Source organism: Coregonus clupeaformis, unplaced genomic scaffold (genome assembly GCF_020615455.1).
Source record: "Coregonus clupeaformis isolate EN_2021a unplaced genomic scaffold, ASM2061545v1 scaf2144, whole genome shotgun sequence".
Classification (NCBI taxonomy): Eukaryota; Metazoa; Chordata; class Actinopteri; order Salmoniformes; family Salmonidae; genus Coregonus; species Coregonus clupeaformis.
Window position 1 is genome coordinate 10523 of NW_025535598.1, and position 17873 is coordinate 28395.

Genomic DNA, 17873 nt, shown 5'->3' on the forward strand with positions numbered 1-17873 from the left:
ATAGGATACTATTCAATAGCCACTGACGCTGGAGGGTTCATGACATTTATATAATGTGGTGTGGAGTGGAGAAAAAAACCCACTTGATATCTTGAAAAAACGCATCATCAAATTATCCCAAAACCAAAAGCACCACTATCAATTACATGAAAATGTGTTACAATAGCCATATAGTCAACATTACAAAAATCACTGCCTAATATTTCCACTGTTATTCATTCCTCCCCTTTGCCTATTTAATATTTCTTGAAAAATATTGACAACTAAAAACAATGATAGCCTACTGAGTAGGCTATATAGCAGCTTTTATAAAGGCATAGCCTACAACTTCTAAATATATATATAGGCCTTTCTAAATAGGCCTACAGCAGATATTTTATATTGCTAAATTACTGTAGCTCAGTTGTTAGAGCTCAGTTGGTAGAGCAAGGCGCTTGCAACGCCAGGGTTGTAGGTTCAATTCCCACGGGGGGCCAGTATGAAAATGTATGCACTCACTAACTGTAAGTCGCTCTGGATAAGAGCGTCTGCTAAATTACTAAAATGTAAATGTAAATGTAAAATATGGGCTCTATATGTTAAATACAATTCAACAAAACGAATTGATTTAAGCCATGTTATAATGCATTTTTAAGTCGAACAATGTGGAGAAGTATGGTGGAGAAAAAAAACGTACACAAACATGGCTCATATCCTGTGGTCTAACGGTCAACACTGGTCCCTTCTTGTCACAGAAAGGCTGCGACGTGCAATTGCAATTTTTCCGCTTTAATTGAGGGACTGGCCAAGCGGCCTTTGACCCGCGGGTCATTACTGCATTGTGCTCCGGGCCGCGGAGAGACCCAACACCATTTGGGGGGAGAATCGTGCACAGAAAATTGATTCATTTTAGTACGGCCTGTGGTGCTGATAATGACTGGTGCTGTAACGAAAAATCTATAGACAATGTATCCTCGTTTTCTAAGGTATCTTAGCCTATCACTTGTAAAGTTGAGACACTGAAAACAGTTGGTGTAATAAACCTATGAGGATTTGTAAAGTACACCTGCCAACTGAACTCTAAAAAATCTATAAGCTCCCAAGAAACGATTTAGAATATGGTTTCAGATATTAGGCTACATAGCCCAATCATTTTAGACTGTTTGGTTCCACAAGAATATCCTATTTAGGCTACTCACCAACCATAACTATGTTATATAAATTGTGGGTTTAGTTTTGCAATATCAAAAATAGCTTATGACTATACAATTGAAAGACTGTTTTAAAAACATTTGCAACCTCTTAACACAACAGGCTACGTTTACCCTATAGTTGTATAGGTAGCTGAAATATTCTCAGACATAAGCCTATAGAAAATGTTAGCAAAAGAACAGTCAAGGAAAATTGATTAACAACAGTTTGTTTCACATCAGTTTGATTGAATATTACATGTCATATGGCATCTATAACGATGTAGGCTTGTAGGCTACACTGCTTTTGCTTATTGGAATTATAATATCGTAGTTGATTTAATTATGATCATTAGTTCAAGTTCAAATACATCTGGTCCGATAGCCTCTATTGTAAACGACCTATCAACACATTTTAGTTCATGTTTGAGGCATATGGGGTTTGTGTTTAAAACTCCTCATAATCTCAGAATGTTTTTTTAGATCGAATGACTAAGAGAATGAAGACCCTCATTCCTGGTGAAAAAAACAAACATTTAAAATATGCAAGTTTCATTGCACAGTGGTTAAACTTTGTCCCGTTATGCATGGTGTATGTCTTGATAATCGAGCAACAATAAATTAGTACAGCCTGTGTAATTGTCTCCATGCATTTGCAAGTGGGCAATATAAAATGAAAGAATTAATTTTTTTATATGTAGATTTGAATATTATGTATGAACAATTCTCCATTCAACATCCAAAAATGTTTTCTTTGAAATATCTCTGCTGTGTCACAATGCAGATTTCTTCCGACATGTTATAGGCTTTTGCATGTAATTATTTACGTAATGTATGCTAAACTTTATAATTATAGGGTAGCCTATGTGAACAATCTGTTTTTTAAAGAAAAGTCCAACCTCTTTGAACGGGTCCGAAAGAATGCACAATAACATGGTACAAAACACCTTGCAGATAGTGTCAAAGTTACAAAACGCAAATGAATAAGCAGAATGAAACGTAAATGTAACCTAGTGCACAAGAAGAAATAAATATACAAAATGAATATAGGCCTACATAGCTAATGCTAAGGAATGTATATTTCATCTGACAGCAATAACATCGTTAAAGCTTTGTTTCATGGTTTTTAAATATTCCAGATATAGGCATAAAAACACAAACTCAGAACAGCCCTACTGTGGTTGATTATGGTTTTCATCATGGAATTTGATCACATAGCCTATGAATTTGAAGACATGCTATATGGAACATTTAGTTTTCCAGCGAAAAGCAGGGGCTTTCTTAAAACGCAAATATCGTTGCATATTCACAGATACATGGGTATTTTACATATTTGCATGAGAAAATACAGCCTATTATAAAACGCATGTAAAGGAAATCCTAACGTTTTCTGGTTTAGGGTTGGTTCGTCATTTTAGATAGGCCTACTTTGTTGGTATGACTTCCTAAAACCACAATACTATGAACTAGTTCTGGAAACTATATTACATGTAATGACTTTGCTTGTCTTATCTCTCATTTGCTTTCAAATAGGCCTATCGTATTAAGAGCATGAAATTCTGCATTAAAATATTATTATTATTATTGGGTAGTGCAATTGTAAGACTTTCCTTTCGTTTTATCCATTTTATTATCAACTTTAATTTTGAATGCAAATATGCATATGCTATTACATAACCATATTCAGCAAATCGTGTTTAATTGCATTCCAGTGCACATATTCAAGTGCTTTTACACACACACACACACACACACACACACACACACACACACACGCACACATTTTGTATTCTTAATAGGTATCCTAAGTTTAGAAAAACGTACTAGTTAAATAGCGATTCATACCCTAATCAAACAACCAACCCTCAAATTATCATCGTTATTCAATTGACTGGATTAAGAACAGAGCTGAGTGGGTTTTCCCTTACCGAATTTAAAAGAGATTGGTGGAAAACGCTAACAACACTTGCTTCATATGCTTATTGAATAAATAGCCAATGTATCTGTAGGCTAACTGAATACTGTTAAAACTAATCACCATCACGACTTTAAGATTTTAAAACTGAGAGATACACGGTATAGGCCTACTTTATGTGGAATGTATTAAATCAAATTTGAATATTCTCAGCGCACACAATTCTTTCTCCATTTTTACCAAATAATTAATACGCACCGCACTACGCACGAAGGTTCTATATTTTTTACACCACATTATTAGATAATATTGTAGGCCTATGTAGGAAAATATAGAGATGTAAGACCATAATGGTAAAATAGCCTACACTGGACTGTAGACTGTATTGTGTGGACTTTACCGAAATATAGCCCATAGAAGCAAGCTCGTTAATATTTAAACATTATATTCCAGCTAACAAACTATCACCCAATCTCTGATTAAAAGTGTGTTTGCGTGGCTGACAATTAGGCCTATCCACGGCCTTAACTAATCATATGATAATGCTATATGCTTCTCTCTCTGTCTCAGCTTAAACCCTGTCTGAAACATCTGTCTCTGACCACTGACCAGTGTCTGTTGCTCATTAACCAGTGGACCACGGTTTGTGGGGCTTCCGGGGCATTATTTGTGTATCATGTCCTCCTGTGTCTTTTTTCTCTCGTGCCTGTCTGTCTGTCCCTCCAAGTCCTTGGTCCCTCTATTTATGCCGCACGTGGTTGGTGAATAAACCACTGCACGTGGAGCCACATAATGACCTCTAAATGGCAATAGGTTATCCGAATGTTAGCGGGCCCAACATCAGTAATATATGGGCACTTGCACATGCACGCACACACATAACTGCAACTGGGCAGCAGAGGTGTGGGCCTGGGCAGCAGAGGTGTGGTGTGTGCTGTAGGCACCTCTGCTGCCCAGTTGCAGTTATGTGTGAGAAGACTGTGTTTCAAATAGCAACGATTCCCAGGATGAGGCAATTCTTAATATTACATTACATAAAAACACAAAACATAACTAGCCTACGTGACAATCATCATTTCAACACAGTGATCAATGCTTTATTTCATGAACAGATTTGGGTTAAAAGAGATAAGATCACACTGCCTTTCTTCAATTACATCACAGGGAATGCTCAGTTTACTAGAGTCAGGAGCGAGATGGAAGAGCAGAGCCGGACGGACAGAGGATGAACCTCGGCCAAACCCTGCAGGCTGAGTGTATCCGCCGTCCCCAGCTCTCCTCTCCTCCTCTGCCCGTGCTCTGTCTCAGTGCTCGGCCTTATAAAGGCCCAATCCCCTCCTCTTAATTGATTTTCTCATAATTAACTCACTCTGTCCATCGATTTCCCTTCTGCGGTCTATCTGCCCTACAACAGCGCTAACACTCCTACTGGCCGTGTAGGGGCCGTGGTATTGTGGTAGGTAGCCTAATATCTGCGGCGATCGGGGATGCTGCCGAACAAATATCGACCACATTGATTACAAATCCCACCCAATAACACTAAATACACATAGCCTTTATACTGTCACATTCAAGGGCAAATAGTAGCCTATTCGTGTCCACTGAGTGGGTGAACATATAGGCTTTTCTCTCATGGCGGACATTTGAAGACTATACACAATTAAACGGCAAACAACAAACGCTCATATCGGCATCAAGGGATTCCACTGAATTCGGGTTATAGAATATTTCAAAAACGGCTTTCAATAACCACTCATTGTGCAACGTTCGGTCTGGACATCTGAACCAAATGACTCATCGCAAACCCCAGTCATGAAAGCAAAGCAAAATGTACTCTTGCTATGTAAATAGACATATGGACATTATAATCACAATACACAGCATATCATATCAATAAACGGTAAGAGGAAACATTCAGTGCGTAATGTTCGCATTCAACGAACGCAAGCGCAGACAGACACATGATGGACGTGCATACATAATGTAGAGCGAACTCATATTCCAAATCAAATATTCGCGCGATTCACAACCAGAAACACGGCATGCAGAGCAGGTAAAAGACAGCGTCATTCGCCCACCGAGAGAAGGAGAGCGGGGGTATGTGAGGGACAGAGGGAAAGGGTTGCCCACATAAATTAATTTATTTTCTAATCAATAAAAAGAAAATCCCTGCCCGCGCAAGAAATCATTAAGGCCGATATTTCTCTGTCCATCTCCTTCTCTCTCTCCCTCTCTATGACACAGGCAAGTTAGCCTCCTCGAAATTGGACTAAGGTCTTTCTGGTTGTGAATTGAAACAGAAAAGCAATATACTTGAGAAGAAGGTGGAGGGTATAGAGAGGATGGGAAGAGGCAGAGGGGAAACATGGGAGGAAGCAGAATGCAAAGATCACTATGCAAAGGTGAGCCCTTGTCTTTTTTTGGAGGTGAAAATTTACCAGTGCTTCCATCGGAGAACGTCTCTATCCCCGCCATGCGAGCTGCCTGTCTGAACACGAGAGGGATGGAGTGCAAAGATGGGGAGAGGTGTGTGTATGGGGGGCCAGGGAAAAAGGGAGGAAGGAAGGGCATAAGGGGAACACAATCTGGGGTGGGGGCTCTGAATTAGAAATTGGGGGAAGGTTAGAGGTGAAGGGGGTTTGGCTGGGTTTTGGGGTGCGGGGGTTGGGAGCACGCGCGTCCGCCCCGTATGGTAGGTAACACCCTAACCTTTCATGTCTCCCTTGCTGTTCTCATTGTGTCCCCCTCTCTCTCTATCTCTCCCCACAGCTCGCGTTCCCCTTCCCATCTCTCACTCTCGACGCGTCTCTCAGCGGTTTCCATGGCGACGTGGTGTTTGTGGTGCTGCTGCTGAGGAGAACGAGGCGCGTGCATGTGAGACCGGGAGCGCAAGAGGGAGAGAGAGAGAGAGTGTGTGTGTGTGTGTAAGAGAGAGAGAGAGAGAGAGAGAGAGAGAGAGAGAGAGAGAGAGAGAGAGGCATAGATTGTCATTTAAGAGAGTGTGAGGACAGATTTCCACATTTCTAAGAAATCTAATTCAAAAGGAACATTTCATAATATGGTAATAACACACAGTAAAATCATCAGTGTTGGCTGTATTCTGTATTCTGTGGAATAGTATGATTTCATACAGTATAAAGAAGGCATATAGAATAAAGGTATAAGAAAAAGGTGTCCTGACATGCTTATGAGAGGTGACACATTTGTTGTCACAGATCATTTTGAAGGGCCAGTGGCACTTTAAAACTGATTAATTAATAGACAATAGCCTATGAATAGCCTATCAATCAATTCATATTAAATTGTCAATATTCATGGTACATAAATTCCAAAACCGCAATTACCTGGAACAGAAGTTAGAACCACAGTTCCTATACCGGACATATAGGCCTAACTCTAGATATTCAGCGGGCTTTGTATTTATGCAGCTCTCTTCAAATTGACTATTCATCTCATGCTGCCATCTGCAGGCCAGAAACAGCATTATTTAACAGAAATAAAGAATGAATGAGCACCTTGTTTTTGGTGGATTTACTTGTTTTTTTATGTAACATATTCCTTGATAATAATGGTAGACATCTGTGTGCATGAACATAGACACAGCAGAATTTACCACACGAACATGATGGGAGACAGCCTAGCCTACTTCAAGTGGACGTACAGTAATTCCATCCCCAGAGAGCGCCAGTGTCTATTATCTTTAGACCGTCGAAGATCTAGCCTCCAACAATGGTGAGCGCAGTGGGAAAAAGCCCACCAGTCCTTTCCGGAGATGAAAAGTGGGGACAGAGTGGACAGATCAAGCATCATTTCCAGAATAAGACCAAGAGGTCAGTTATGAAATATGCATATAAATTGATGTTTATGTTTAGCCTTATCCTTTCTTATACATTGTAAGCCTATGGTGGATGTAGCTACCAGGCCTGTTAGCTCCAATTTGCATGCGTCTAGTAGGCTCGGACCTAACATGTCCAGAACTGATTAAAGAACAGAGCAATGCTTCCATTTCAGTTCAAAGTTGCCTTGTATGCAATTATATAGAACTTCGAAAATGCCAAGTTTTAGAAAATTGTAGCCCACACTCATGTTTTTAAGCAAGTCTGCTTTTTAAGAAGACGTTTGGACTCGGGTGCTCTGGATCCTTTAATGACAATGTCTTATCAAACAGAGCTTTTGTGAGTGTTTGTAATTTGCACACTATACTCAATAAAATGTGTATACAAATAAAATACAATTCTTTAAAAAAAATCTTTAAAACAATAATAATTATATTAAATATAATATAAATGTCAGTTATACAAAAAATGTTTAACTAATTTATATTTTTAAGAATTAACACTATGGGCCCTGGAGATACAGTATACAGTCTCAGTAATCTCAGCAATACACACTGTGTGTACAAAACATAGGAACACCTGCTCTTTCCATGACATTACTGACCAGGTGAATCCAGTTGAAAGCTATGATCCTTTATTGATGTCACCTGTTAAATCCACTTCAATCAGTGTAGATGAAGGGGAGGAGACCGGTTAATGAGACATGGATTGTGTATGTCTGCCATTCAGAGGGTGAATGGGCAAGACAAAATATTTAAGTGCCTTTGAACGGGGTATGATAGTAGGTGCCAGGCGCACCGGTTTGTGTCAAGAACTGCAACGCTGCTGGGTTTTTCCCGCTCAACAGTTTCTCCTGTGTATCAAGAATGGTCCACCACCCAAAGGACATCCAGCCAACTTGACACAACTGTGGGAAGCATTGGAGTCAACATGGGCCAGCATCCCTGTTGAATGCTTTCGACACCTTGTAGAGTCCATGCCCTGGCAAATTGAGGCTGTTCTGAGGGCAAAAGGGGTGCAACCAGTGGCGGCTGGTGAAAAATATTCTCGGTGGGGCTGTGCCATACTTTTTTTTCCTGTAACCATCGCGATATATTTTAACACAAACTGCAGGACAGCAGTGCTCAGTGAAACATTCAGTAATTATTTAATGCCAATATTAAAAAAGTTGAGGCATTCTTACACAAAAACATATTACACAAACCCAAGCCTTTCATTTGCATTTAAAGTGAACTTTTCACCATTGGTAGTAAACAGGCAACGCAACAGGCATGCTGTCAGAACAGAGTGGAAAGTGGACAATAACATGAAATTATTATAAAGTTTATAGGAAATCTTACACTGTATGAAAGGATGTATAATATAGAAATGGATATCAAGTGGATGAACTCAAACCTTTGACTGGAAGAATAGCATACAGTATTTTATGATCATACTAAATGTGACTAATTGTTAATGTGCTCCAGAACTGCAACAATTAATTGATACAAAACAACATATATACAGTAATATTAGCAAAGACACTATTAAGACTTTCTAGAGTACCATATATAACTGGATTTTTTTATGCTAAGGTCAACTATATACAAAGAAACATGCGGCCAGAGCTGCTCTGTGTGTGTGTGTCTGTCATCTTATTTGTACAGGAATTTTGCCCGTCTGTCCTTCTGAGTGGCAAACCTCTCAATGACCCTTTGATTAAAGTCAGGAATGTCCCTGACAAGTTTCTTCTCCATGGAGAGCATGGCCAGAGCGTTCAGGCGATCCTGTGTCATGCTGTTTCTCAGGAAGGTCTTGATCCTTTTCAGTGTAGAGAAGCACCTTTCTGACTCAGCAGTTGTCATGGGTGTGGTGATGAGGATCTTGAGGAGGCTGGCAGTCTCTGTGAAAGTGCTCTGAAGGTTGTTCTCCATGAAGAACTGGTACAGGGGCACTGCACCACTACAAGCCTTGAACTCACTGTTCTCATAGATGAGGGACAGTTTGGTTTTGAGCTTGGCCTTGTTCAACATGGGGTACGCCTCCACGGTTGTTTCAAGCGCTGTATCGGGGAACTTCACACTGTGTTGTGGGAACAACTCTCCGTGCAATAGTGTTGCGCTGATGAGGTGCTGGGTGAAGGAGAACCTCTCTTTGGCATGACTCAGGATGGTATCACATACCTGTAAAAGATACATCATCAGCTTTAATTTGCAATTAAGCTATTTTTGATGCAAGTGATCCTGACTGACACATGCCTATGTCCAACTCAAGTATATGATTACCAAGGTGCTGATTGTTCAGGGTTTTGGCTACATACTACCAGGCCTGAAAAAAGTTCTAGGTGGGAAACACTGACAATTACATCACAACTTACCTCTATAGCCAACCTCTGTTGTTCTCCTGGTCCCAGCATCCTCCGTCGCTTGATGGGCTGTTGCTGCTCGTCAGATGCGCTGTCCCCACACAAAGAGGGAATTGAGGCCCTGGGTCCAAAAATAAAGTTTAATTTGATAACTTGCAATCAGACTTCTTAACTCACTGTAATTCCCCCTCAACACACAACCAGTGACTTATATATATATATATAGACAGACAGACAGACAGACAGACAGACAGACAGTGTGTATATACACACAAACTATGTCTAGTAACTGCTTTTAACCTGTGATGTACATAATTAACTGATGTTATTACGTTTTAAAGCCTTTTTCTATTACATTTGTGAGAGGGATGCAACATAATTTTGTTCTGCTGTTCACTTAGCAATAAAGTTAATATTCAATAACAACTAGGCCTCTTCTAGAAATTGACCTGGTGGACACCTGAATAATTATTACAAACTGTGTAGTACTTTCCTGCATTATTATCAACGTCTGATTGTGTCTTCTCTTTCCTTTTAAAATACTAAAACAAATATAATTGTGACGGCTCTATGATAATCACTCACACAAGCACCAACTGGCAGTGGGTGGAAACGTCAGTCGTCTCGTCAGCTTGAATGGCGATAAAATCAGCACTCTTTACTTCCTCCAGGATGTAATCCTTAAGCATTGACAGCATACAGTCCAACAGCTCGTTCTGTATCGTCTTTGACGTGCCCTTAAAAACGGTAGCTGTCTTCAGGTGCTCCTCCAGCACACTGTCGAGGGAGGCAACAAAATCCACTAAGCCCCGGAAAATGCCGGGGTTGTCTGAGGAGTCAGTCTCCTCGTGCCCACGCAAGGCCAACTCAAAAGCCCCACAGAACTTCACACAATCGATAATTTTGGATAGAATGTGCCTGTTTTTATCCACCTCCTCATTGTGTTTCCTCACCGCAATCCTGTGGCCGTCATCCAGCTGCGTAGCAATGTTCACCCTTCCTAATACAGCTAGCTTTACAGAGTTGTCCATGTGTGCCCTGGTGTTCTCATGTTTCTTTACCTTCTCTGACAGGTGCTTCATATCCCTCACTCCGGTACCTGTCCATGCTGAATCTGACCCCGTCGTTTTAAAAAGCAAGCACGGAAAGCAAAATAAAGCATTAGCATCAGTGCACCCAGCTAGCCAAGCCTTCCTGGTGTACCAGCTACGGGAGAAGCCGCGCATATACTGCTTCCCTTTCTCGCTAGCCTGCTGTCTGATTGAGAGGTCAGGTTGATCTGGGCCCAGCTCTTTCACCCGAACTTTCTCTGACAAAGTTCTCCTCTCAAACGGATCTTGGAGGAGAGATTTCACCGAGTTAGGGTTGGGTCTTGGAGGAGTAACGTTTGCGTTCGCCATTGTTGTCTAGTAAAAATGGCGTCACTGGACCCCGGTCCTTATTTTATCAGGGGCGAGCTTGGGGCGGTAAAATAATCGCCCTCCTTGGATTCGATTTAAGATCGCTTATTGACTACATTTTATGTCATACATTCATATCTTAAATTAGCAATTGGCTTAACTGCTACGTAGACCCGCCTCCTCGGGGCACTTTCTGTATCGCCCAGAGCTGACGAGGCGTTTGACAGGCAGAGGAAAGGTTGCGAATATGATTTTCTATCATATCTTACACATATTACTGTGTGCATTCCATATTTCAAACACACAAATATTGACATACTGATGTTTTTATTATTATTATTATTATTATTTTTTATTTTTTTATTTTTTAAAATAATTTTATTTAAGAGGGCGGCGCCCTAGCGCCCTCTATCGGCCAGCCGCCACTGGGTGCAACTCAATATTAGGAAGGTTTTCCTAATGTTTTGTACACTCAGTATAAATCATACAGTATAAAAACACACAAAAGAGATAGAAATGTAATTTTATTCATTGCTCTGTTTTGCTCGACATGCAAGAGAAGAAACAGCACCCTCCACTCCAGCAGCGTCCAGCCTTCTCCTTCTCCTTCTCCTTCTCATCCCCCTCTCCCTCTCTCACTGCATTCTCTGGCTGTTCCATCACCAGCTGGCAGCACGACGACTGGGGTGCCACGGTCATCAGGCTCTGAAGCTCCTCTGTCGCCTCCCCTTCCACCTCCGTCACCATGACAACCGCCTCTTTGACCCCAGTGACATGGATGTGGATCTGGCCGGCGTCCCTGGTGCTCATTGGCAGAGGGCTGCTGGGCTGGGAGAGCAGAGGGGTGGCGTCAGTGGGTTTCAGGGGGTCTGAGAGATGGGCGGTGGTGGTGGTGGGAGCCTGGGGGGTAGCATCAAACTTCACCACCTGGGGCCAGGGGTGGGCTGGGCTAAACCCTGGCTCAAAGATGGAGTCACGGCAGAGCTGAGAGCGCTGAGCCTCTTCCACCTGTGGCAGGGCATGCTGGGATAGTAGCGGTGTGGTCGGGGCTGAGTTCGGGTCCAGACTGAGGTTGTTCATAGAGCCCCAGTTGGGTCCACCCTCGCCCTGGGTGGATCCACGGGCTGGTGAGTAACCAGGAGGGGGTGTGCTGGTAGGCAGCAGCAGGTCAGTGCTACCTATACCACAGCCTGGTCCGAACACTTCAGGGAACATCTGTGGCTGGAAGAGCTCCTGAAGGGAAGGGGCAGTCTCAGCAGCCAGGTCTACAGGTAAGACAGTTGGCGGTGGGCTTGGAGAGCCAGGCTCAGGTGTGGTGGTCTCAAGGATGGTTGAACATGCAGGCTGGGGCTCCTCGATGGTTGAACATGTTGCCCCAGAGTTCTCCAGGCCCAGATCCCCTAACTCTTTGAAAAAAGAGTATTTTAGAGAGACAGGGTCTTCATAGAGGAAGTCACTGCTCAGAGCTGGACCATCGAAGCAGCCTTTCAGTTGACACTCCAGTTCTCTGCAGAAGTCAGAGTTGGTGCGCCTGAGCTTGGGTGTCCCTGGCTCCTGGCTTGGTGTTGAGGACAGGCCTCCAAACATCTCTCTGTTCACCAAGGGATACATCTGGCAGTCTGGCTGGCCATCGAATAATACAGCCTCTGAGAAAGGTAGTGAAGGCCCAATCAGATTTTTCTCAGGGGGTTGGTCGCCCTTGCTGTTCTCCATGTCTGCTCAAACTATGAAGACATTTGAAAATTCCTATTCTTTATTAAGGGTGGGCGTGGTCAGAACGCAACATTATTACCTGTAACATTGTTACATCAAGGTTCTGATCCACACTAAAACAAGGTAGTCATCCTAACTGAACCGTGAAACACGTAATAATGTGTTACACGGTTCTAAAACGTTTACCGCCATGGCGGGAAAGAAGAGATAACAGGAAAATAATTCATGACGTTTTCACCGCTGCAGAACACACACACAACATAGCCTAACTGTTACACAAATTGCCAGAATAAATGTTAATGTAGCAGCCTAGGCTATTTTCGTAGCTTCACACAATAATAGCATATAGTTGCACAATTAAATGCTACTTTGGAACAGGCCCATAGAAAGGTGGTTTTAGGCTAAATGAGGAGCTTTGGGTCTCTATTTATATATAACCAAATTTACAACACATATTCTTTGTACAGTAGGCCTACACACAATATGGATGGATTTTCCTACCTTTTTAAATTCACTAGTCGCTTGCACAATGGAAGAGATAGGTAGTTTATATTTGAACCTAGGTGATTTATATTTGAACTGTGCATAATAAAGATTTTAGTACCTTGAGTTAAGAATGCTGCTCTACTATTTTACTCTTTCTAACTTTAGATAGTAGCCTATGTTGAACATTAGAAACGCGGTGGAACTAATTGACCAATATCAGTGAGTCCGCGCGCGGATTCATTGTGTGGTTGTTGGCCACCGGATACTATTCCTGTTGCCACCAGTCGGAAGACCTTACCCCCAACAATTGTGAGCGCGGGCTGAAAAAGACCACCTGTCCTTTCCGGAGATGAAAAGCGAGGACCAGAGAGGACAGACCAAGCATAATGTCCAGAATAAGACAAAGAGGTGAGTTGTGAAATATGCATATACATTTAGCTTATACTTTTTTATGCATTGTAAACCTGTTAGCTCCAATTTGCATGCATCTCGGCTCGGACCAAACATGTCCAGAACTGATGAAATAACAGAGCAACGCTTCCATTTCAGTTAAAGGTTGGGTATGAAATTAGAATTTCGAAAATGCCAAGTTTGTAGGAAATTGCAGCCAACATTCATGTTTTAAGCACATCTGCTTTTTAAGAAGACGTTTGGACACAGGTGGTCTGGATCCTTTGATGATGCCGACGATATCTCATCAAACAGAGTGGATGCCTTGGCCCTAAAGAGTTTTTGTTTTAACTAAATTAGTAATTATAAAAGACCTTTACCTTTAGGTATACTCTACATATGTATCTAAATCTATTTACTTTGTTTTAGTCCAAAAGTCACCAGGCGACAGAAAAGGTCGGAAGTATTTGAATTTGAAGCGCCCCATATTGCTGAATGGGTCATGGCTAGAAGGTATACAGCTTTTGTCACATTAACATCAAAAGTTGATTTTTTATTTTCTTTTAGATAACTAACCCTAACCCTTTTCCTAACCTTAACCTAATTATCCTAACCTGCTATGTTAACTCTCCTAACCTGCTGTGCAAGTTATCCTAACCTGCTACGGAGTAAAATTGTATATTCATTTGTCAAAAGCTGTATCCCTTCTAGTCATGACCTGCCTAATGGGGCTGAATGGCACCAAAATCACGAAGGATCATAGAGAAAGTGGCCATAATTAGCAAAGAGTCATGTTCGATGTAGTCGTTTTCATCCTGCCTGAGAGACACGGCGCACGTCTCTTCATAGCCTGCTGGCCTGTGATTGGTCTACATTTACATTTACGTCATTTAGCAGACGCTCTTATCCAGAGCGACTTACAGTTAGTGAATACAATTTTTTTTTTTTTATACTGGCCCCCCGTGGGAATCAAACCCACAACCCTGGCGTTGCAAACGCCATGCTCTATCAACTGAGCTACATCCCTGCCGGCCATTCCCTCCCCTACCCTGGACAACGCTGGGCCAATTGTGCGCCGCCCATGAGTCTCCCGGTCGCGGCCGGCTGCTACAGAGCCTGGATTCGAACCAGGATCTCTAGTGGCACAGTTAGCACTGCGATGCAGTGCCTTAGACCACTGCGCCACTCAGGAGTAGGTCTGTGTCAGTACATGGTCCTGTGTGATGACTAGTAGTCAGAATGGATCACTATTTAATTAAATATATCGATTTGTAGCGAACTTGAAAAGAAAACACATTTTAGAGCCCAGCTGTTTAAAAAAAAATTGGGGGCCATTCTGGCTATCATAATTTAAATAGGCTTTCTAAGGCAGACCAGGGCTTTTGGCACCGCTAGGTTGCTACACAGTATCTGACCAGCAGAGCACTTGGCTTCACGCTCTCACACAGGCACACACAGTATCTGCGCATGTGCACGAGTTTGCTTCACGCTGTTACAGCATGGTAGCCAGGGGACCAAAACAGCGGAAGAAGTTGAGCCTTTCGCTTCAACCCTACTATGCTGTTTACCTTCTGCATCTACGTCATATCACTGAGTCTACCAACTCAGTTCTTGTAATACAGTTCCTCTCTCAGGGAGGAGGATGCAGCTCCGGTCCTTGTGTCCGACTCCACCAGAGAACCACCAGAGACCAGGATGTCAAAGAAGAAGAAGAAGACTATCCCCAGACCACCTGTCACAAAGGATGCAGAGAAGTATAATGATGGCCCAACTGAGATCAGTAGGCAAGTCTCAAACATTCTAAATGCTCAGTTCTTGTTTTTGTTATAAAAAAATCAAATTAACACACCTGACATGCATCTAAACCCATTTCCATTGTTTTAGCCCCAATACCACCCCAAGGAGAAAGTGCCTTTTCCCAACCCTGTGAGTAACGGAGTCACACAATTAAATTAAATGAACAATTCATGATTTGTGAGTGCCACCTCCCTCAGGAAGTCTGAGCCAGAGCCAGACCCAGACCCTCTGTCAGAGCCAGCAGAGACCAGCGAGCCACAGCAGAAGGCGGCAATCTTCAACCCACCTGCCAGAAAGCGACTGAAGAGGACCAGGTCAGGTTACACTCTAGTCATAGTTATTTCATACTATATTCACGCCATTAGATAGTTGAATCCCAATTTGTAGTTCCACATTGTCCATATTTTCTTTTGTGTCTATTCTACCTCAGAAAGTTGGAGCCAGCCCCAGCCCCTCGCTCTGAGCCACCAGAGAGCATGAAGTCAAAGGAGATGGAGATCCCAGGTCCACCTGCCACAAAGAGACTGAAGAGGACCAGGTCACTCACTAGTTATCTCATACAATAGTCACACTATTATGTAGTCAGTTGAATCTCAATTTCTTATTTTCAGATTCTATTGTCCACATTGTTTTCTGTTCTAAGATTTTCGTTTAATTTGTGTCTGTTCTATCATGTTCTACCTCAGGAAGTTGGAGCCAGCTCCAGCCCCTCTCTCTGAACCTCTAGACACCAGGAAGTCAAATAAGAAAATAATCCCTGGCCCACCAGCCACTCAGCAAGTGAAGAGATCCAGATGTCCTCCCAGACCCTGGACCCCTAACCCAGTGAAGACTAGACGTAGGCCACCTTCAGCCACAGCCCCTACCTGTGAGATAGGTATAACTACACGTACCTTGAGATCTAAGGTAGCGACAAGCCCTACCTTGAAGTCAGGTGTAGCCACATCCCCATCCAGCGGTGCAGCCTTTTCCACATCCCCTGAGAGGAAGAAGATGAGGAAGAAGGACAGGAAGAGGGCCAGGTGCAGTGGTACGGCCGTTCCCACCCCCCCTGAGAGGAGGAAGAAGAAGAGGGCGAGGTGCTGCCCTGTCCCGCTGAACAACCCCTTGTCTGTCTGTCGGTCACAGAGGGCCACCCAGGGCAGGAAGGCCTGTGTGTGGTGCAAACAGGGGAAAGAGTGGGTGAAAACCATCTGGCAGTGTGAGGCCTGTCAGGTGGCCCTCTGTCTCATACCGGGCAGAAACTGCTTCAGGGCCTGGCACGAGACTCACAAGTGGAACGAGGAAGTCAGCTTCAGTCTGTTTTGTTAAAAGTTGTCAAATATGTGGGTCTGGAGGCTCAGCATGAGATGTTAGTGGTTTGTGGTCAAAAAAGCCCACTTTCAGTTCCTAGTTGGTTATATTGGTTTAGTATAATACATATTCAGGTATACATACATTAAATAATAAATATTTCCTTTGTGGATGTTTTTGAAAACAAAGGAACATTTTCTTAAAAGCCCTTTTCGTCATGTTGTTTAAGTTGACATTAAATGCATTGTTAAAAAACGAGTATACCTCTTTCAAATGTGTGCACTTTGTACATTACATTACAGTTCTTGTTCTTACAACTAACAGTGGTCCAAACAGTATCTTTCAATACTACTTACAAAGACAGCTGAACACAAAAAACAACCATGTACAGTGCCTTCAGAAAGTATTCATACCCCATTTTGTTGTTACAGCCTGAATTCAAAATTGATTAAAATAGATTTCTCACCCATCTACACATGATACCCCATAATGACAAAAGTGAAAATGTTAAGACATTTTTGTGAATTTATTGGAAATTAAAAACATAAATATCTCATTTACAGAAGTATTCACACCCCAGTCAATACATGTTAAAGTCACCTTTGGCAGCGATTACAGCTGTGAGTTTCTGGGTAAGTCTAAGAGCTTTGCACATGTGGATTGTACAATATTTGTACATTATTCTTTAAAAAACTATTCAAGCTCTGTCAAGTTGGTTGTTGATCATTTCTAGAAAGCCATTAACTCTTGCCATAGATTTAAGCTGATTTAAGTCAACTAATTAGGCCAATCAGGAACATTCAATGTCGTCTTGGTAAGAAACTCCAGTTGGCCTTGTGTTTTAAGTTATTGTGTGGCTGAAAGGTGAATTTGTCTCCCAGTGTCTGTTGGAAAGCAGACTGAACCAGGTTTTCCTCTATGATTTTGCATGTGCTTCACTCTATTCCATTTATTTTTTATCCTAAACAACTCCCTAGTCCTTGCCGATGACAAGCATACCCATAACATGATGCAGCCACCACCATGCTTGAAAATATGAAGAGTGGTACTCCGTGATGTGTTGGATTTGCCCCAAACATTACGCTTTTGTATTCAGGACATAAAGTTCATTTCGTTGCCATTTTTTAAAGTTTTACTTTAGTGCCTCATTGCAAACAGGATGCATGTTTCAGAATATTTTTTATTCTGTACAGGCTACCTTCTTTTCACTCTGTCATTTAGGTTAGTATTGTGGAGTAACTATAATGTTGTTGCTCCATCCTCAGTTTTCTCCTATTACAGCCATTAAACTCTGTAACTGTTTTAAAGTCACCATTGGCCTCATGGTAAAATCCCTGAACGGTTCCTTCCTCTCCGGAAACTTAGTTAGGAAGGACACCGGTATCTTTGTAGTGACTGGGTGTATTGATACACCGTCCAAAGTGCAATTAATAACTTCACCATGCTCAAAGGGATATTCAATGTCTGCTTTTTCATTTGTACCCATACCAATTGGAAAACCTCCCTGGTCTTTGTGGTTGAATCTGTGTT

At 42.2% G+C, this 17873-nt stretch overlaps 1 protein-coding gene across 3 annotated transcripts; it reads left to right on the forward strand.

The window, feature by feature from the left end:
• The first annotated feature begins 13065 nt into the window (after window positions 1-13065).
• On the forward strand, window positions 13066-16937 carry LOC121586193 (serine/arginine repetitive matrix protein 1-like). Of its 3 annotated transcripts, none has more exons than XM_041902712.2 (5): window positions 13066-13271; window positions 14888-15037; window positions 15248-15364; window positions 15481-15588; window positions 15737-16937. In XM_041902712.2, exons 1-5 carry the CDS (start codon window positions 13213-13215, stop codon window positions 16359-16361), a joined length of 1059 nt encoding a protein of 352 aa, XP_041758646.1. In that variant the 5' UTR covers window positions 13066-13212; the 3' UTR covers window positions 16362-16937. The 3 variants fall into 3 exon arrangements, with proteins under 3 accessions (XP_041758646.1, XP_041758647.1, XP_041758645.1); XM_041902711.2 differs by having other exon boundaries at window positions 13067-13271; window positions 14876-15037; XM_041902713.1 differs by lacking the exon at window positions 15481-15588 and having other exon boundaries at window positions 14876-15037.
• The last annotated feature ends 936 nt before the right edge of the window (window positions 16938-17873 follow it).

What these genes read in the sequence shown, in the direction of transcription:
- LOC121586193 (XM_041902711.2), top strand. Translation starts at nt 13,213, where the DNA reads ATGAAAAGCGAGGACCAGAGAGGACAGACCAAGCATAATGTCCAGAAT. An exon ending in GGCCCAACTGAGATCAGTAG is followed by an intron (nt 15,038 to 15,247) that starts GCAAGTCTCAAA and finishes CACCTCCCTCAG; the next exon opens with GAAGTCTGAGCCAGAGCCAG. An exon ending in AAGAGACTGAAGAGGACCAG is followed by an intron (nt 15,589 to 15,736) that starts GTCACTCACTAG and finishes GTTCTACCTCAG; the next exon opens with GAAGTTGGAGCCAGCTCCAG.